General features: G+C 39.3%; 1 protein-coding gene across 1 annotated transcript; it reads right to left on the bottom strand.

Annotated features, from left to right (window-relative positions):
- Positions 1 to 1636: 1636 nt before the first annotated feature.
- smap2 (small ArfGAP2) lies at positions 1637 to 15745 on the bottom strand. Its single transcript, XM_046844381.1, has 10 exons — positions 15279 to 15745; positions 6746 to 6879; positions 6505 to 6590; positions 6318 to 6396; positions 6171 to 6230; positions 6008 to 6083; positions 5796 to 5911; positions 4552 to 4735; positions 3748 to 4040; positions 1637 to 3139 (listed from the first exon to the last, which is right to left on the bottom strand). Exons 1-10 carry the CDS (start codon positions 15379 to 15381, stop codon positions 3014 to 3016), a joined length of 1257 nt encoding a protein of 418 aa, XP_046700337.1. The 5' UTR covers positions 15382 to 15745; the 3' UTR covers positions 1637 to 3013.
- Positions 15746 to 17510: the final 1765 nt, after the last annotated feature.

The raw sequence follows: 17510 nt of genomic DNA, 5'->3' as shown, positions 1-17510 counted from the left end.
TGTGTGCCTTTCTAAATCATGTCCCAAAACATGTCCAATCAACTGATTTTACCACAGATGGACTCCAAGTTGTAAAAATACTTTAAGGATCATCTCAAGGATCAGTGGAAACTGAATGCACCTGAGCTCAATTTTTAATGTCATGACAAAGGCTGTGAATACTTATGAACATTTTTTTTTCTTTTTTCATTTTTTAAGATTTCAAACAAACGTTCACCTTGTCATTACTGGGTATCGTTTGTGGGCTGTAACATAAAATGTTCTATAAATCATTATTTGGTGTGACCACCCTCTTCACAATGCAGTTTGTAAATTGAATAAAAAAGAAACAATAAAAATATATATTTTTGAAAGCATTCTTACTTGACAGCATTTCTTTACACCTGGCTAAAGGATTTATATTGCACTGTTAATATTTTTATTTTTTATATCTTTATACACAAAGGAAAAAATAAATAAAACATTCAATATGAGCCATCAAAACATTTTAATTTGTCAAGACTAGATTAGCAATAGGGAAGAAAAATCGGAAATTAAACAATAATCATGAAAGTGGAATAAATAAGAAAATATCAAAATGATATAATAAATTATAAATAATCAATATAATATAGCGCCCTCTGTGCAACCTCTCATGTAAAAACAAACGTGGTGTCAGTGAGTCGCCTCTAGAGGGCGCTCTCTTAATGAGGATTTTTTTTCCGATAGCACTTCCAGCAATCGACTAGGAATCGGCTGACCTCTAGACAGAAGTGCGTCTCCTGAATGCTATACAGGACATCGAGCATGACAAGAAGTAATCACCTCAAAAAAAAAAAGAAAAAGAATAAAACAGGTGCAGTGAGGATAAAATACATTTCTTTATTATGTTTTTATTGAATCCAGCCATCGTAATATATAATTTTTCAATAAAAATAAAAAAAATCGGAAAAACAAAACAAAATGGAAGCAGACATTTAAGCGTGACATGTTCAGCTCCCCACATACGTGGATCATGATGATTAAATCTGAAGTGCAGCATTGGCTTTTGCTTCGCTCTGGTACTGAAAACTGACATGAATGTGGTCAGAAACTCCTCCATCATTAGTCACGTGGTCCAAACAGACATTAGCACCAGAAAACACTGAAGTTTTTTCCGCAGTGTCCGAGGAAAAGCGTGCGAGCTGTTGGCGTTTTAATGATATTCAGACTCGGACTCGCTGATGCAGGTGTACTCCATCTTCTGTTGTTAGTCCGGTTGTTTATATTGCTTTATGTATAAAAGATCAATGCAAGATCATTTTCATACGGAATCATTTTATGGATCAAGCTGCAGTTCTTCTTCTTGTTGGTCGAAATCCCGGATTATTCCTACTTCAACGAAAAAGTGCCTTAAAAGGGAAAACTTCGCCCTAAAACATTGACGATCACAGTATTTCTGAGAGTTTGGTGGTCACATTTTTCCATCGGAGACCTGATGTAAAAACAGTGGCTTTACAGTATACAGATTTACAGTGTGACTCTACGGATTTCTCCTTTAATGAATAGCGTAATGATGCTTATGTGAAAATCAAATATTCAAGATGTTCATGCACGAATTATCGCACGGAATGCGTAAACCCCCCCCCTCGCATTTAGACATAGAAATGAAACCAAGCCAAGCATCCAGTCCCATATAATGTGATCTTACAAGAGTGAAAGACATTGTATATACAGACGTAATGTCCTGTGTATAGTGGAAGCTAAAAACTGCCCCCAAAAAATAACAAATCCCTTATGAAGTGTGCGTTCCGGCAATAATCCGTGTTCACGATCGCGTTCATCGTCAACTTGAGGTTGTGTGTATGTTATTAAGGTCTGAGCGACCTTAAAAACCGACCACGTGAACACCACCGGCCGTCTGAAGCGCAGGATGCTGGCGAGAAACATTCATTTGGTCTCTGTACAGCCTGGAGCCGAGAGGTATGGTTTAAAACGAGAAGAACCCTGATGTCACAAAAAAATTTAAAAAATTATAACCAAAAAAAAAAAATATATCCTGCCCACTCTCAATCACTAAGAGAGCTCCTCATATACAGTAAAGAAAGAAAGAAAGAAAGAAAATAAGAAAGAAAGAAAGAAAGAAAGAGAGCGCGAGAGAAAGAAAAGTGCTCTGTTTGTACAATCAAATGTGGCATTGAGTGCTTCAAGGTGATACATACATACATCGGATATACATTTATTGATCGCGGGTACGGTCGAAAGCTCGTCACGAAATCAAAAACAATGATAGATCTGAACCCCGTTCTGCGTTCTTTGGTTATGGTTTCTCTATAGAACCCTTGTAGAACTTCTTACAATTCCCTGCTGAGTGAGAAGAAGGAGAGTAGCTGAAGCTACGGCTCAATCACAGTACCCTAAAATAACACGCCCTGCTGCTTAACATCCACAACAGCTGGAGAGAAAAAAAAAAAAAAAAGACAAAAACGCCTGAAACAGCAGCATTATCACATTAATTAAGGTACGTATGTCTTGACAGATTCTAAAGTCTCTCCTGGTCATTTTTATGCAGGTAGGTTAGTAAATCGGTGCATGCAAGTGGATTAAGTGCGTACGAGTAGGGAGCGTGTAACAGCTTGGCGATGGCGTGGAAATGAACGCACACGTGCAAGAACCTGCATGCAAACGAATTGTCGGCTATCAAGCATCTGAGGAAGAGAGGAACGCTGAGGAGTCGCTGTGTTTGATAGATAGATAGATAGATAGATAGATAGATAGATAGATAGATAGATAGATAGATAGATAGATAGATAGATAGATAGATAGATAGATAGATAGATAGATAGATAGAGATGATGCACTATTGGATCACATCATTTTAAAAAAAATGGCTATGTAAAACACAGGAGGTAGAAACTCTTCCTCTTGAGGTCGATCCTCTATTTCGTCTTCACTGCTGAAGGAATGTTCGATGAAGAGTATGGAAAAGTCTCCATTCTCTTTACAGTTATCACCGACCTACCCATTTTTCTTCATTTATTTTTAGCGCATGCTTTCACTTCCATGCATGAGAGCCGAGCGTCTGATTGGTCCCGGGAGCCGAGGCGCCACTCGTGGGCTGTCCGTGTCCCGGCGTGCGGTTCTGGCCGTAAAAGTTCATACCTGCCATGTGGTGAGACATCTGAAAACGCAAGTGCACAACACTGTAATGAGGAACGTATTCGACTAGAGATTGCTCCTAATCCCTTATGGATGATACGATCCTTTATACCGCGGTGCCGCTTAATTCTTGATTCTGATTGGTCAGATGGTGTTGATACATTAAAAATTTTAATCGTTAAGACGTAGCTGTGGTATACAAGGAATAAAACGAGCCTGCTTCGGGACATTATACACTGTATGTTTTAAATCATTACATTACTCGAATACTGGGGTTGCAAAATTCCAGAAAGACTGGTAACTTCCCAGGGGAATTAATAGAAAAGCCTAGAATAGGAAACTTAAATGTAGTTAATCAATTGTGCACCAAAATGATACTAACAATTTAATCAAAGTCAGAAATGTATTTTTTTTTTAATCTGTATTTGTTTGCATGCATGTCAGATTATGAGCAAACAAAATATTTATGTTTGTATGGTACAGTTTATATATTTCTAATTTATACGCATAAATTCTAATAAATTCCAACTTGGAATATTGACAATATTTCCCAGATGAGTTTCCACCCCTACTCAATACCAAGCTGCCTACGTCTGTCCGTTACACATACTGACCCTATAAAGCCCTCACCTGGTTGATGTTCCACTGAAGCTGCTGAGCCTGCTGCACTGTGTACGCATGCTGTGGCAGAACACCTCCCATCATGCCCCCCTGCACTCCCATCATGCCCCCTTGCACTCCCGCCATGTACGCAGATGGAGAGGCCATTCCTGCTGGAGCCATGACACCTGGCTGCCCAAGCATGTTCACCGGAGGGGCCATCATGGTTCCCATCATTGCTTGCTGTGTGGCCAGAGACTGGTAGTGCCCGTAGGCAGGTGCAGGGGCATATCCCATTTGAGCGGCCCCCATGTAAATGCCAGCTTCAAACAACACACAACAATTCCCAGAATAATGTATCATAGAGTTTGGTGTAAAGATCTTTACATCTCCTTTTGCGAATATGAATGAAATTATTTGCATATTAGTTCATTTCCATGAAATTCTTTTGAGCCACAAATGTCTTCTAAAAGAAACTATATGGACAAAACAATATTTGTGGACACCCAAGTGTCCATACTTTGAGTGAGGGGAATACATCGTGCTACCAAAGATCCAAAGACGTCCTATACGCCTGTGTCCCTCTGAATTTGGGGTAATAGTTTGGGAGGAAAACATATGGCTGAAACAGAAGTCAGGTGTCCCAATACTTTGGGCCATATAGTATATATAAGTTATACTTGCGTACGTTAACAAAATATATTGATAAGGAAATGTTTTACTGGATTTATAAAAGCACCGCCTGCAGTGGTGTTTTAAAAAAGAGAAAAAATCTTTTCATTACAATTAAAATTGTGTTTGGGCTTTAAGAGTAATTCTGAATCGTTTCCGTACCATTAGCAGCCATGTTGGTCTGAGGTGTTACACTGCTGTACAGTGACAGGATGGAGTCTTTGGACATCTTTTTGCTGCTTTCGTCGTTTTTGGTGGGCGGGTCCAGGAAGAGGCTCAGGTTCTCCGGGACTGATGCTGCGGCCCGGCCTTTAGGCATCGAGCCGGACACAGAACTGGAGCCGTGCTACAGTGGGACAAAAACCAAAGAAATCTCATCAGCTTGAGTTTATTTACTGACGCCGTCACAATCCTGTAATGCTGCTGTAAAGTGCTCCTTGATCGTGAACTCTCTCTCTCTCTCTCTCTCTCTCTCTCTCTCTCGTTAAAAATGCTCCTGTGTTCCCAGTAACCAGTGTTCCTGTCTCTTACACAGTTTCCATTAAAACAGTTCTCGTATCACTGAACAGTAAAACCCCAACAATAATGGATCTGTAATGAATGGACATTCAGTGCCACCCAGGTGAGGATGGGTTTCCTTTTGAGTCTGTTTTTTACCTCATACCATCTCAGGTTGAGTTTTCCATTTGACACAATCACCGCTGGCTCACTCAATAAGGATTATATAATTAATATAGGCATTAAACGTATACATTCCAACTTCATATTGAATTAAACTGAACTGAATTGTACGAATGCTGCACACGTTATTCTCCCAGGATACCATGCAGCAGCTTTAAAGATTATAAACATTCAAGACTCACATAAATAAGAGTTCTCTCTGGGCTTGAATTTCTTTTAGACCGAATGCTGACTGTCTAAAACGACGCACTGGTTATTAGGGCTGCAAAATTCCCTTTTTTTTTTAAGACTGGAAACTTTTTATGGGAATTAACAGGAATATATGCATATTAATGGTAATAAACTGGGAATTTACCAAATTGCCGGTTAGCCTATAACAGGGAACTGAAACGTGGTTAGAATATAAAAATCTTGCAAAATTACAAAAAAACCCCCACTGAGGTCACGCCCCCTAGTTTCCTTCAGAACGTAACAAATCAGTTCTGAAATCCTGCACACAAAATAAAGTAAAAAAAAAAAAAAAGGCTATTTGAGCAAGTATAAGTATTCCATACATTTATGTTTAAAACATACTTGTGCAGTTTTATAAATAATAAAAAAAAGTCCAGGTCGCCGTCATTTCCTGTTGTACTTGAAACCTCATCACATCTCCAAACTTGTATTCGAGATCTACGTTTACAAATAACGCAAAAATCAGCATTTTTGGAGTAACGCAGAAGTCTTACTGTGCTTCTGGCAGAATGCGAGGTGGCTGTAGGCAAGGAGCTGAACAGATCCTGTGCAAACCCTTTCTCGGGACTGGAGCTGCCGTTGGCTACAGGAGCTGCAGCGACAGGAGCGTCTGTAAAACATACAAAACACATACATGTAAGGATTTATTTATTTATTTATTTATTTTAGGTATTATACATATTAATTACGAATGCCAGGATGTTACCTAGTCCTAAAAGGTCATTTACTGACTGAGACTGCTTCTTTGGAGTACTGTTGTATTGCTGAGGCTCCTCCTTCTTCTGCAAGACAAAAGACAAATTATTCTCATTCTCATTCTCTCCAAAATGAAGAGCAACACACTGTTGAAATCAACAAACATGACTAACCGGCTTCATCTTTTCAAAAACAACAGGTGGCTCTTTTGTTACCGTCTCGCTCTTCTCTTTCTGTAAGAGACAAAAGGTTTAAATCATTAACGGGGCTAACTAGCTGGACGGACGTTTTCTAGTACGAATGATGAATCTGAGGCTTACTCGGAAGGTTTGGATGTCAATGCACTTGTCCAGGTATTTCTTTTTTTCGTACTTGTCCCGGATGAAGAGCTCTGCCGATCTAGATAAAGTGGGTTAAAGAAAACCGGATCGGTAAAAAAAAAAAAAAAAAAGTGTGATTCGATGCATGTGTATAATTATACACTGGAGGATTATTCAAGAAGGATACTGGTCTGTCTCTGGACGTTGGAAGATCTCAGGTAGGAAGGCTTCGTAGAGGCGGCGTGCTTTGGCATTCCCCATCTCCTGCATACACTAAATACAGACCAAAAAAATAAATAAAAAACGCTCACACACGATGCAAACCTTAAAACTAGTATGCTAGTCCTACGATTTTGCAAGACAAATCAAGACGCTTTATATGGCCATAAAGTTTATATCAATTTGTGACATAGAGATGAAACACAGACCAAAATCTGTTCCTGTGTCCATTGGTCCAGGTTAACAGATTTGACCCGGGATATATGAACACCGAGATTCCGGTGGATTCCTGCACAGCGAATACAGATGAAGATTCCCAAATTCCAGGAAGCCCATCTGGGACCTGTTTAAGGGATAAAAAAAAACAAGAAAAAGCAGGATGAATACTCCCACTTATGTGCTCTACATAACAATGACAGTCCATATACATTTATCCTGCAAAAAATATATATATTTATGTGTTTGAGGAAAGCAATTGGTCCTGACTAGGGTTGCAAAGGGGTGGAAAATTTCCGGTCTCCTTTCTATACACTCTCAGTTCTTGTAGGATCTCGGCTGAAGCTCAGCAAAACCGAACTGATTTATCTCCAGGCCAAGGCCTTGTGATCTCTATGGACAACTCTCAGATCTCACACCTCGTTTGCAAGTCGCACCTGAAAGACATTTAAACTCTGCAACTGATCCTGAATGCAGCCACGTGACTTGTTTCCAACCTTCCTAGGGTCCTCCACACCACTCCACTGACTTCCTGGTGCTGCACTCATCCACTCATCATGCTTGCCTACAAAGCCAAAATATGGACCAGCACCCCTTAACCTAACACCTCGATGCAGCATGCTCCCTCAGATCCTCAAACACTGGTCCCACCATCTCTCTGGGTACCAGGAAGACAGTAGCATCATGTGTTCAGTTTTATAATGCATCAGCCGAAACAAAATTAAATCTCACAGAAATCATTCCAGACAGCAGCATTGTGATGAATACGAGAACAACAGATACTTTCTTGCCTTCCTATATATATATATATATATATATATATATATATATATATATATATATATATATATAAAACTCTCCTTTTCATAAGCCACAGAGAAAAAAAGGCTTTAGAGAGAACTCTGAAGTTTATTGGGTAAGCTCCTCAAGAAAAAAAAAAGAAATAAAGAAGCCATTAGATGGCAGCACTGTGTTACAGAACGTACTACACTTGAGCGCTCTGCCTCATGATCGGTGATGTCATCAAGTCACAAACGAGTGCTGTGGCAACATTTATTCTTTGTCCATCTCTGTGGGTTGCAACAAGCATGTCACCACATGTGCCGCAGGTGTTTCACAATGTTTGGTAAATGTAGGAAATGCCTCATGGGTATGTTATTGGTCCCCAAGGTCCAATAAAGACTCCCTCCAGAGTTTTGCATTTACTCTCTAGTGGTTAGAGTAGCTGCTAACAATGGAGGCATTCAGCAAAATCTCTTTGATAATAAACAAGGATGTCCGTGTTGGCTTTGTTGCCATGCAAGATCTTAGATTACACTCATATAGGGCATGCTATCAACAAAGGACACAGACTGCTGGTATGGTCCAGCATGGGCTGTTGTGACATAGAGGAGGCTTGGTGCTATAGAATCACAGCCTTGTAGAATAATAGAAACACAGCACAGTAGTAAAATGTCAAATATGTCTTGGCCAAGTGATAGCCTTAGCATTGTTGTTGCTATGGAAACCACTGAGCGGATGGGAGAGATCAGTCATCTGATGTGTGAACATCAGTTAAATGTACGTCCATGTTTTCTGGCTTTTATGTCGTTCGTCTTAAAAGCCATTGAGAAGGATGAAATCCATCAGCACAAGCCTGGTCTGAAGTAATCTCATTGAGAAGCATTAACAAATAAAATTGGATGGACGCTAGTGGCATGAGAGCCAGTAGGAGTGTGTGTGTGTGTGTCTGCGTGAAGGATTACTTCGCCTGAAAGGAGATGTGTGGCCGTACATGTGCGCCTCGGATTTACTCCCACGTGGAGCAGACACCGGCGGATCAGATTCTTCTGAAACGCAGATCTGACTCAGATCTTCTGAAACAATACCCAGGACTCTGTTCTACTGAACACCGGAGCAGGAAGAAGCACGTTATCCTAATCGTTCACAAACGGATAGTAATCCAACACCACAAACACCGAATACAGATTGATCTTCTCTATCAATACCACAACATGGTATTTTATATTCAAGAATTAGTGGAAGACTGGGATATTTCCAGGCATAGGGACAGTCGGGCTTTTCAGGTTTTATCCAGGAACAGATGTGTTTGGCTGACTGTGCAATTCTCCAAAACATTGCTCAGGGTTCGCAGGTGTTGTGAAGTGTAGTATGAAATTGTTTTGCTTGTTTGCATATAAATTGTCATGTAGATCAGGGGGTCCTCACAGTACCGGACCGTACAGTAAGAATACCGATATTGGTGCTTGCAAATGACTGATTAATCAACCAATAGTGTTTAAAATGGATACTGGATTAAAAAACATTCAAATGTAAAATAATAGTGAACTTATTATAAGTATGATTATGGAAGACACGATTATGGAAGAAGTCAGGAAGTGCGTACAGTAACATCAACAACAGGTGAAAGAGATCAGACTGGATGATGGTTTCTTGAACATCCTGCAGGGACTTTCACAGCTGAGGAAACTCAGACAACTGGAGGTTTGGCAGATCACAAACAGATACACATTAGACTGAAGTGTAACATTTACATTGCGTTGTATTGGAACATTTAGAAAATATAAGCAAAGACTGCTGAATAAGCACTAATATTTGGCCAAAACATCCACGTTTACATGATATCAACAAAATCTTTAACACCTGATCCTCTTTTACTGAACATATACTTCTTAGATGCACAATAACACCAGAATTACATATCTACTTATTGCATTGTGTTCTTAAAACATTATTGAGCAATTTGTGGAGAAGATGGAACAGATTGTCGTTGTGCATTCAGCAAAAAAATACACCTAAAGGACACTTATTTACTGCAGCCTTGGGTTTGCTTCTGTAACAGTGGCTTGTACTAAAAAATATGCAGTCATGACGATTTTTTGCCTGTTTACAGCCTACGGGTAAATTCATTTACTATGTGGACAATGTGGTTCATATGTGGTTCTTCCCCAAGCTTGGAGATACACAATTGTAAAGAACGTCTTTGGGATGTGGGAGTATCACACTTTTCCTATAATTGAACTAGGAGACTCAAACGTGTGCATGACATTGCCCCTGTACATAAAGCCAGCTCAATGAAGATATGCTTTGCATAGGTTAGAGTGGAGGATCTCCTGCTCTAGAGTTTGGACCTCAACCCTACTGTAATAAACTGTAATCCTGAGTGCACCCCAGGCCTCCTCACCTTCTTACCTACATCAGCACCTGACCTCACCAACACCCTTGTACCTAAATGATCAAAAGTCTCCAAAAGCACACTCCAAAATATAGTGGAGCATCTTCGCAGAAGAGTGGAAATTATTGTAACAGCTAATGCGGACAATGTGTAGAATGGGATGTTCGAAAAGCACATACAAATCAGGTCAGGTGTCCACAAACTTTTGTCCATATACTGTAGTGTATATAGTTCCCATGTAGTCCGAGTGGTTTTCGAGGTGCGAAACATACCATACAAAAACACAAGCACATGAAAGAGGAGAGGGAAAGTGAATGAAAAAGAAAGCATACTAACACAACATGGACTTTAGTCATTTTTTCAGCCTTCACTTGCTGTGATTTGTGGAGAGGATGTGTACTGAACAAACAGTGACCGATACAGATATGCTCCCACACCAAAACACACACAGAACAGTGTTTATGGTCCTCTTAGCGAGTGACTCACTCACATAAGTGCAAAAAAAATTAAAATAACAAGACACGTGATCCAAAGGTTCATGAGGCCCCCCCAACAAACATACACACCTCCATGTCAATTAAATTAACCTACGTTATTAACACAGGCACGTGTAAAAGCCATGAGAGTGAAAATCCACATATTTCTACCGATCACCATACAAAGAATTCAAACCGAACACAACTGATTAAAACACAGCGTGCGTTTTATATATGAAGGAAAGTTTGTGGACACTTGAAAATAAGATTTGTATGTGATTTTTTTAACATCCCTTTCCACCATTAATCCCCCATTTGCTTCTTAAAATATCTGGGGAGATGTTCCACTAGATTATGGAGTGTGCTTGTGGAGATTTTGGCTCATTCAGCCACAAGTGTTAAAAAGGTCAGGACTGATGTAGTCCATTTCATCCCAAAGGTGTTTATTAGGGTTGGAGCTCTAAAGCAATAGATTTTCCACTTCAACTCATGTTTAACATATGTTCATGAAGCTGGCTTTGTGCACAAGGGCATAGTCATACTGAAAGTGGAAAATACAGGTGTCCCAATACCTTTGTAAATGACCGGTTATAAACGTTGTTTTCATTTGGATTTATTTGGAGTGGTTTTGATTAATCTGGCAACATCAAATAACACTTAAATTAATGACTTAATATGATGTAATATTTCAATCTGTTGCATTGCATCAGCAGTAATTTTGGCACTTATACCGTTTAAGGTGAACGTCACACCACTGACCGCACACCACTCATTACCTCGCTGACTCGTCCACGCCACCATGAATGGAGGTATCCATGACAACGGGAGAATGCAAATGAGCTGCTCGAGTTGTTTGTGGCAAGAAATGTCAACTGCGAAACTGTTTCCTTGTGTGGGTATCGTTTGTTTTCCTGATCAATGTTTCACTTCCATTTTTTTAATAATGGGCGTACACAGCCTTGAAGCTGAGAATCTGAGAAAGAGGAAGTTCATGCGTGAGAAATGCAAGGCGTTGAGGCAGGGAAAGGGTAATAATGCGGACACCTGACAATCATACCCATATTAAAAGATTTCAATTTCCATTCAACGCAACTAAAACAGCTGAACCTGAGCCAAGCTCCATGAAGACACGATGCATTACAGATGAGCCCTGAGTGAACCATGGACCCCCTCATCCAAAATCATTGATCAATTGATCTCACATTATGCTCTTGTAGCTGAATAAACACAAATCCCCATAGCCTCAACCGGAAAACAAGTATTGGATGAACAGAGCTTATTATAACAACAAAATCTAGAATAGGACATTTGGACATTCATTGCATGTGCTCTTGTGTGTCTAAAAGTCTGGCCTGACATTTCGCATTGCATCATCTCACATCTCTCTCTCTCTCACACAACCAACATGACACTTCTTACTAATGAGGTTAGGGGTGAGCAAAAAAAGAAGCACAGGAACAGAAATATATGAACCAAAACATGTTACTCTGCTTCTGCAGGAGCACAGCTGGGAACCAATCCTGAGATCCTACACTGAAGATCTTGTAAATCCAGATGCTGATTTCCATTCTACCATCTAACTTTGTTTTCCTTCTTCCCATATCATGCATAAACTATATGGACAAAAGTTTGTGGCACCTGAGCATAATTCCACATTTAGTCATCGCCATCTTCCTTATAATAACCTCCACTCTTCTGGGAAGATGTTCCAGCAGATTTTAGAATAAGGAGGCGAGGAGTGAGGAAGCGTAAGGAGAGGAAGAACAACTGATCGGTTCTTTTACAGTCCAATGTGTCGAGCACAATATACAAGTGTCTACAGAAAACTTGTAGACTGTGATATTGTATACGGCATCAATCCAGCGTGTCATCTCACTTTGCAACTTCGAAGGCATGTACACATTTCGGATTTTCTTACAGGACTGTTGCATTACGACGTGATGAAACGCGGCATTGCAAAAGAGTCCCCACACACACACACACACACACACACACACACACACACACACACTCCTCCAATCACCCCCTTTCCCCCAATACAAGACTAAGGTGACAAAAGGCAGTTGAGGGAACACAATGACATAATTAATGTAATTAAAGATGGTTAAAAAGCATGACATGTAGTCTATTTATTATGTAAGTAGTGAAATATTTAGCAAAAAAAATAAAACACTTGGATTGTTCAACGCACTGATGCTGCTGTGGATTATTTTCCTATAACCGCACACCCAATCGCACTTATTCACGTTTATGTCGAAAACTTTCTCCGAGTGAAGCTGAAGTGGTTAATATCTTGGACTTTTAATCCATGAGTCCAAATCCCAGCATCATTTAGATGCCACTGCTAGGTCCTTAGAAAACCCTTAACTCATGTAAGCAGTCAGTGTCAATGTAAAGTCTCACTCAGGTAGCAACAGTGTGAGAATTTTCAGGTTCCAGATAACTAGTCGAGCTCATGACAGAACCCAGATGAAAAACTTCTGATGCTGCACAGCAAAAGTACACACAACTCAAGTTATACAGCTGAGGCTTGTCAAAACTGTTTGCCTGACTGCAGCTGGCTGCCTGACTGTTCTCGGTGTAGCGTTTCTGTAGGACATATTCGCCTGGAACACTGTGTACAGCAGGAGCCGTGTGCTCAGCAGCTACTATTGTACAGGCGGTACTCTAGAGCGTAGTCAGCACGGGGGCACGGCTCTGCCGCAGGTCAGCAGAGGACTTTACCTGGGCTGGCTTTAGCAGATTACAGATATCAGCTCCTGAGTGTGTGAGGTGCTGCAGAACAATGCTTTTGAATGACAATAAACAGGATGCGGGCATGTGATGAGAAAGGGGGAAGCCAAAAAAAAAAAAACACCTAAAAACACTCACACATTTACTTTGTAAAGCACTTTAAATATTCAACTTCCTCGAGCATGAGATACGATCTGAAACTAAATGAACTTAATCTAATCTAATCTAATATAATATATATATATATATATATATATATATATATATATATATATATATATATATATATATATAAAATTTATTTATTTATTTATATTTAAATATATATAAAGAAATCCATATTAAGTCTATTCAGTATATAATATATACATTTTTTTTATATATACATATATTTTTTATATTGCTTGGTGCAAAAGAAATGTTTTTCAATGACAAACAGGATGTGGGCATGTGACCAAAACGGGGTTTTAAAAATAAAACAACTAAACACACGCACATTGACTTTGTAAAGCACTTTAAATATTCAACTCTCTTAAGCATTATATACGATCTGAAAATGAAAAAAAAAAAAGTATAATAAATATTATATATATATATATATATATATATATATTATAATAATAACAATAAAACAGAACTTTCGCTATGTTTCCACACGGACGGTTTTAATTGCCGGATGTGTGCGTCATGGAGGATTTTGTTGCTTTATTTGAGACTAAAATGTTTTTAAATATGAAAAAATAAAAATGATAAAAAAAAAAAAAAAAAACATTTTGGTGGAGTTTATTTAATTTTTGTAATCTGAGTAAAGAAAGGACGTCGTTAATATATACACACACACACTTCTCCCTAATTTTATTTAGTAAAACACCCTCTGAACCAAAACAAACTTTCCAAAAGTGGAGCTCACCATGTATACAGACAAACTCAGCATCTCGCCACTGAACCCTGGCAAAACCTTCCAAAATCACACAAATGATCAATTAATCCAACCAAGAAATGAAAGGATGAAGGAGTGTAAAGATGCACACTGCTGAGCTTCTACTGAAGACGGGACATGTGCATTTTACAGAGCATTTTGTTGGACAGACACAAAATAAGTAATTAGTCACCAGAATACGTTTTATTATTTTCTGGATAATATGTTGATAACGTTATTTGTGCAGTTTGTTCATAAAAGGTAAAATATGCCCAGATCTTGGACTTTAACATACTGGGTGCATTCGCATCTGTAAGCTAGCACGACAAGCTTCACAACGAATGACATCAGTAGGCTATAATCGATACCGAATCGCCCCATGGCCGTATCCTGATGCCTGGTAAAAACAATTAATTTCAACACCCCTACACTCCAAAGCCCAGCGCTACTAAGTTCCAGTCCGGTAAACACTGATCTACGAATTGGTATCATGGTTAGACGAGCGACTGTTTCATATATCAGGGTATGACCTTGTCAGATATTATGATATATACAAGAATACACACTAAAACCCGTCTGTATTGCAGCATTACTGCAGACACGAACTAAAGATTGTAACCGTGTCATATTCACAGCAGGGTTGAGAAAAAAAGACTCCTCCTGAAAGTCTATTGGGACGTGCAGCTCCATCCTGAGGATCAATACTAACATTATATCTAGAGGATCGATTCTCACCTTAAAATACCGACCTTACCTGGGAGGTCGATTTAATATCCACCGAACGTCAATAGGAACTATTTCATAAATCAATATCAATACTGATATGCGTATGATCCTGAAAGATCTGTATGATTCCCCCAAAAAATAAATATATCAATGTTATTGCTTCTTTCTGTAAGTCTAGTCTGAATGTAGCTGCTCCTGAAGCCCGCTTACGCGGTCTACGAAGCATCTGATTGGACAGACAGAAGTCCAGGATGAATCATCAAAGAAGGAAAGTTGATTATAAACATAAAATGTTTTGTCATATTGGAGGTCCAAACATGGATGGTTTAGTTAAATAACTTTTGGGGGTCAGCTTAGAAAATAAGGTGCCAGAAGTTGACCTTAAATGTGTCAAGTGAAGAGAGAGAGAGAGAGAGAGAGAGAGAGAGAGAGAGAGAGTGTGTGTGTGTGTGTGTGTGTGTGTGTGTGTGTGTGTGTGTGTGTGTGGGTTCATTCACCTTTAGCTCGACAGTCGGCGCAGAACTTGTTCTCCTCCAGGGCGAGCAGCGATGACAGGACCGCCTGATAACGGTCAACATCCTTCACCGATTTCCCCGTCATGTTCCTCACCTTTCCAGCCCTCTTTTTCTCCTCCTCACACTCGGTGTCTCTTGATTCCTAGACGCCCCAAAAAGCGACAGAAATGGACGAAAAAAAAAAAACGACAAAAATTTTACCTCAGAAAGAGACACCGCTTCTTCTGTAGACCGGCTAAGCGCGTGAACGCTAGCTGTGTGAACCTCCTCAACTTTCTCCTCAGTCGGTCTAAAAATATTGATTTATTATTCCGTCTCTTTCTCTCTTTCCTTTATTGTTCCTATTTATTTCTATCTTTTCTTTTCTCGCCACATTCACATCCCTGTTTATCCTCGGAGGCGCACCGTCAGCTACTCACTTCAGCGTTCCCTTCCTTCAACACCGACAAATCCCGCCTTCCGCGTTAAAGCTCCCTATTGGCCAACACGCCGTCGTCCTGCCCTGATTGATAGCCGTCCATCCAATCGGAGCGCAAGATATAAAACCTACTATCTAATACGAACAAAGACAAAGGGGTTTATCGGAAAGCAAATACAAAATATGGAGAAAAATCGAACCTGTTACTGCTCTGCTTCTCCTCTGTGCCCAAGAGCTGGACTTTACATTGTGTTTAACTTTTTAATGTCTTAGAAAATGTGTGAAATAATGAATAAAGTAAATTACAGTCGTCTTAGACTGTATTATAAAAAATGCGAAATTGCGACACCTAGTGGAATATTGTTGCGATGCAGATAGATAGATAGATAGATAGATAGATAGATAGATAGATAGATAGATAGATAGATAGATAGATAGATAGATAGATAGATAGATAGATCTGAATCTGTTGCAGTAGTACATTACGAATATATATATATATTTTAAAAAAAATCTTTTTTTTTTCAACTCAAATGCTGAAGGTTCAGCTTTAACCTTTAACCCTCTTTAAGGATTTATAAGAAATAAATCCTGGAAACAAGTCAAATGATCTGCCAGCGCAGTAAGATCATTACGCTTGTAAGATTTCTTGAAATAAGAAAACATATCTAAGTTTTAAAAAATAATTAATAAACACTTATTCCAAGCTGTTGGTTTAGTCGAATTAACTTAAAACTCACTTGTTACTTTTTTTGTTTGTTTGTTTTGTTTGCATTTCCTTATTTGTGTTAAATGCTCCCTTCTCCCATTAGAGGTCGCCACAGCTGATCATCTGTCTCAATACCCCACTGTCCTCTACATTTGCCTCTTTCCTCTTTCAAACCAACTACCTGCACTTCTTCCCTCATAACTTCCATAAATGTCCTCCTTGGCCTTCCTGGTGCCTCCATCCTCAGCATTCTCCTAGTGATATACCCCATGTCCCTCCTCTGCACATGTCCAAACCATCTCAATCTCACCTCCCTCACCTTGACATGCGCTGTCCCTCTAATAAACACTTTTCTAATCCTGTCCATCATCGTCACTCCCAACGAAAAACCTCAACATCTTCAGCTCTGCTACCTCCAGCTCCACCTCCTGTCTTTTACTCAATAAAACCAGAGCTACTAAACAAGAGAATTTAGGAATCATCGTTATATATTCTGTCTGGAATACTAAGCGTGTTTATTGTGCATTTTATTACTGGACAGTTTTTAAAGCTAAAATAAAGTCTCAAAAAATTCAAGGCCTCAAATGACGTCTCTGATGGTAATTAGGATAAATTTTTCCATGTAAAATAACTCACTTTATGCATTAAGGTAAGTAAGGAAAAAAAAACGTAAAACAATCATAATAATCGTACACAATCTGCGCTCGCATAGTGTTTTATTCTCAAAATAAGATTGATATCTATGGCTAGAAATACGATAAGTTTTGACCAGATGAGATCATCATGCTGGACCAAGTTTGTGAATTTTGTTTCAATTGCATGGAAAATCTCATGCTACCAAAAACACCCTCCACAATTGTGTTACCAACTTTGTGGCAACAGTTTAGGGAAGAACCACATATGTCTGGATTCCCAATACCTTCCATCTCACTCAATATTGCAACAGTTGCAGCTTGGTGGTGAAGAGAAACGTTCTCTTCTTTTACACACGTCCATCCAGCTTCCCTGGATCCCTCGAACTTATTTCATATTCATTAGAATGCTAATGAGGCAGAAGCTCCGCCCTCTGTGCTGAGTAAGATGACCC

This window comes from Silurus meridionalis, chromosome 29, assembly GCF_014805685.1.
Source record: "Silurus meridionalis isolate SWU-2019-XX chromosome 29, ASM1480568v1, whole genome shotgun sequence".
NCBI lineage: Eukaryota > Metazoa > Chordata > Actinopteri > Siluriformes > Siluridae > Silurus > Silurus meridionalis.
The sequence above is the reverse complement of the archived record's forward strand: the minus strand, read 5'-3'. Positions and strand labels throughout refer to the sequence as shown.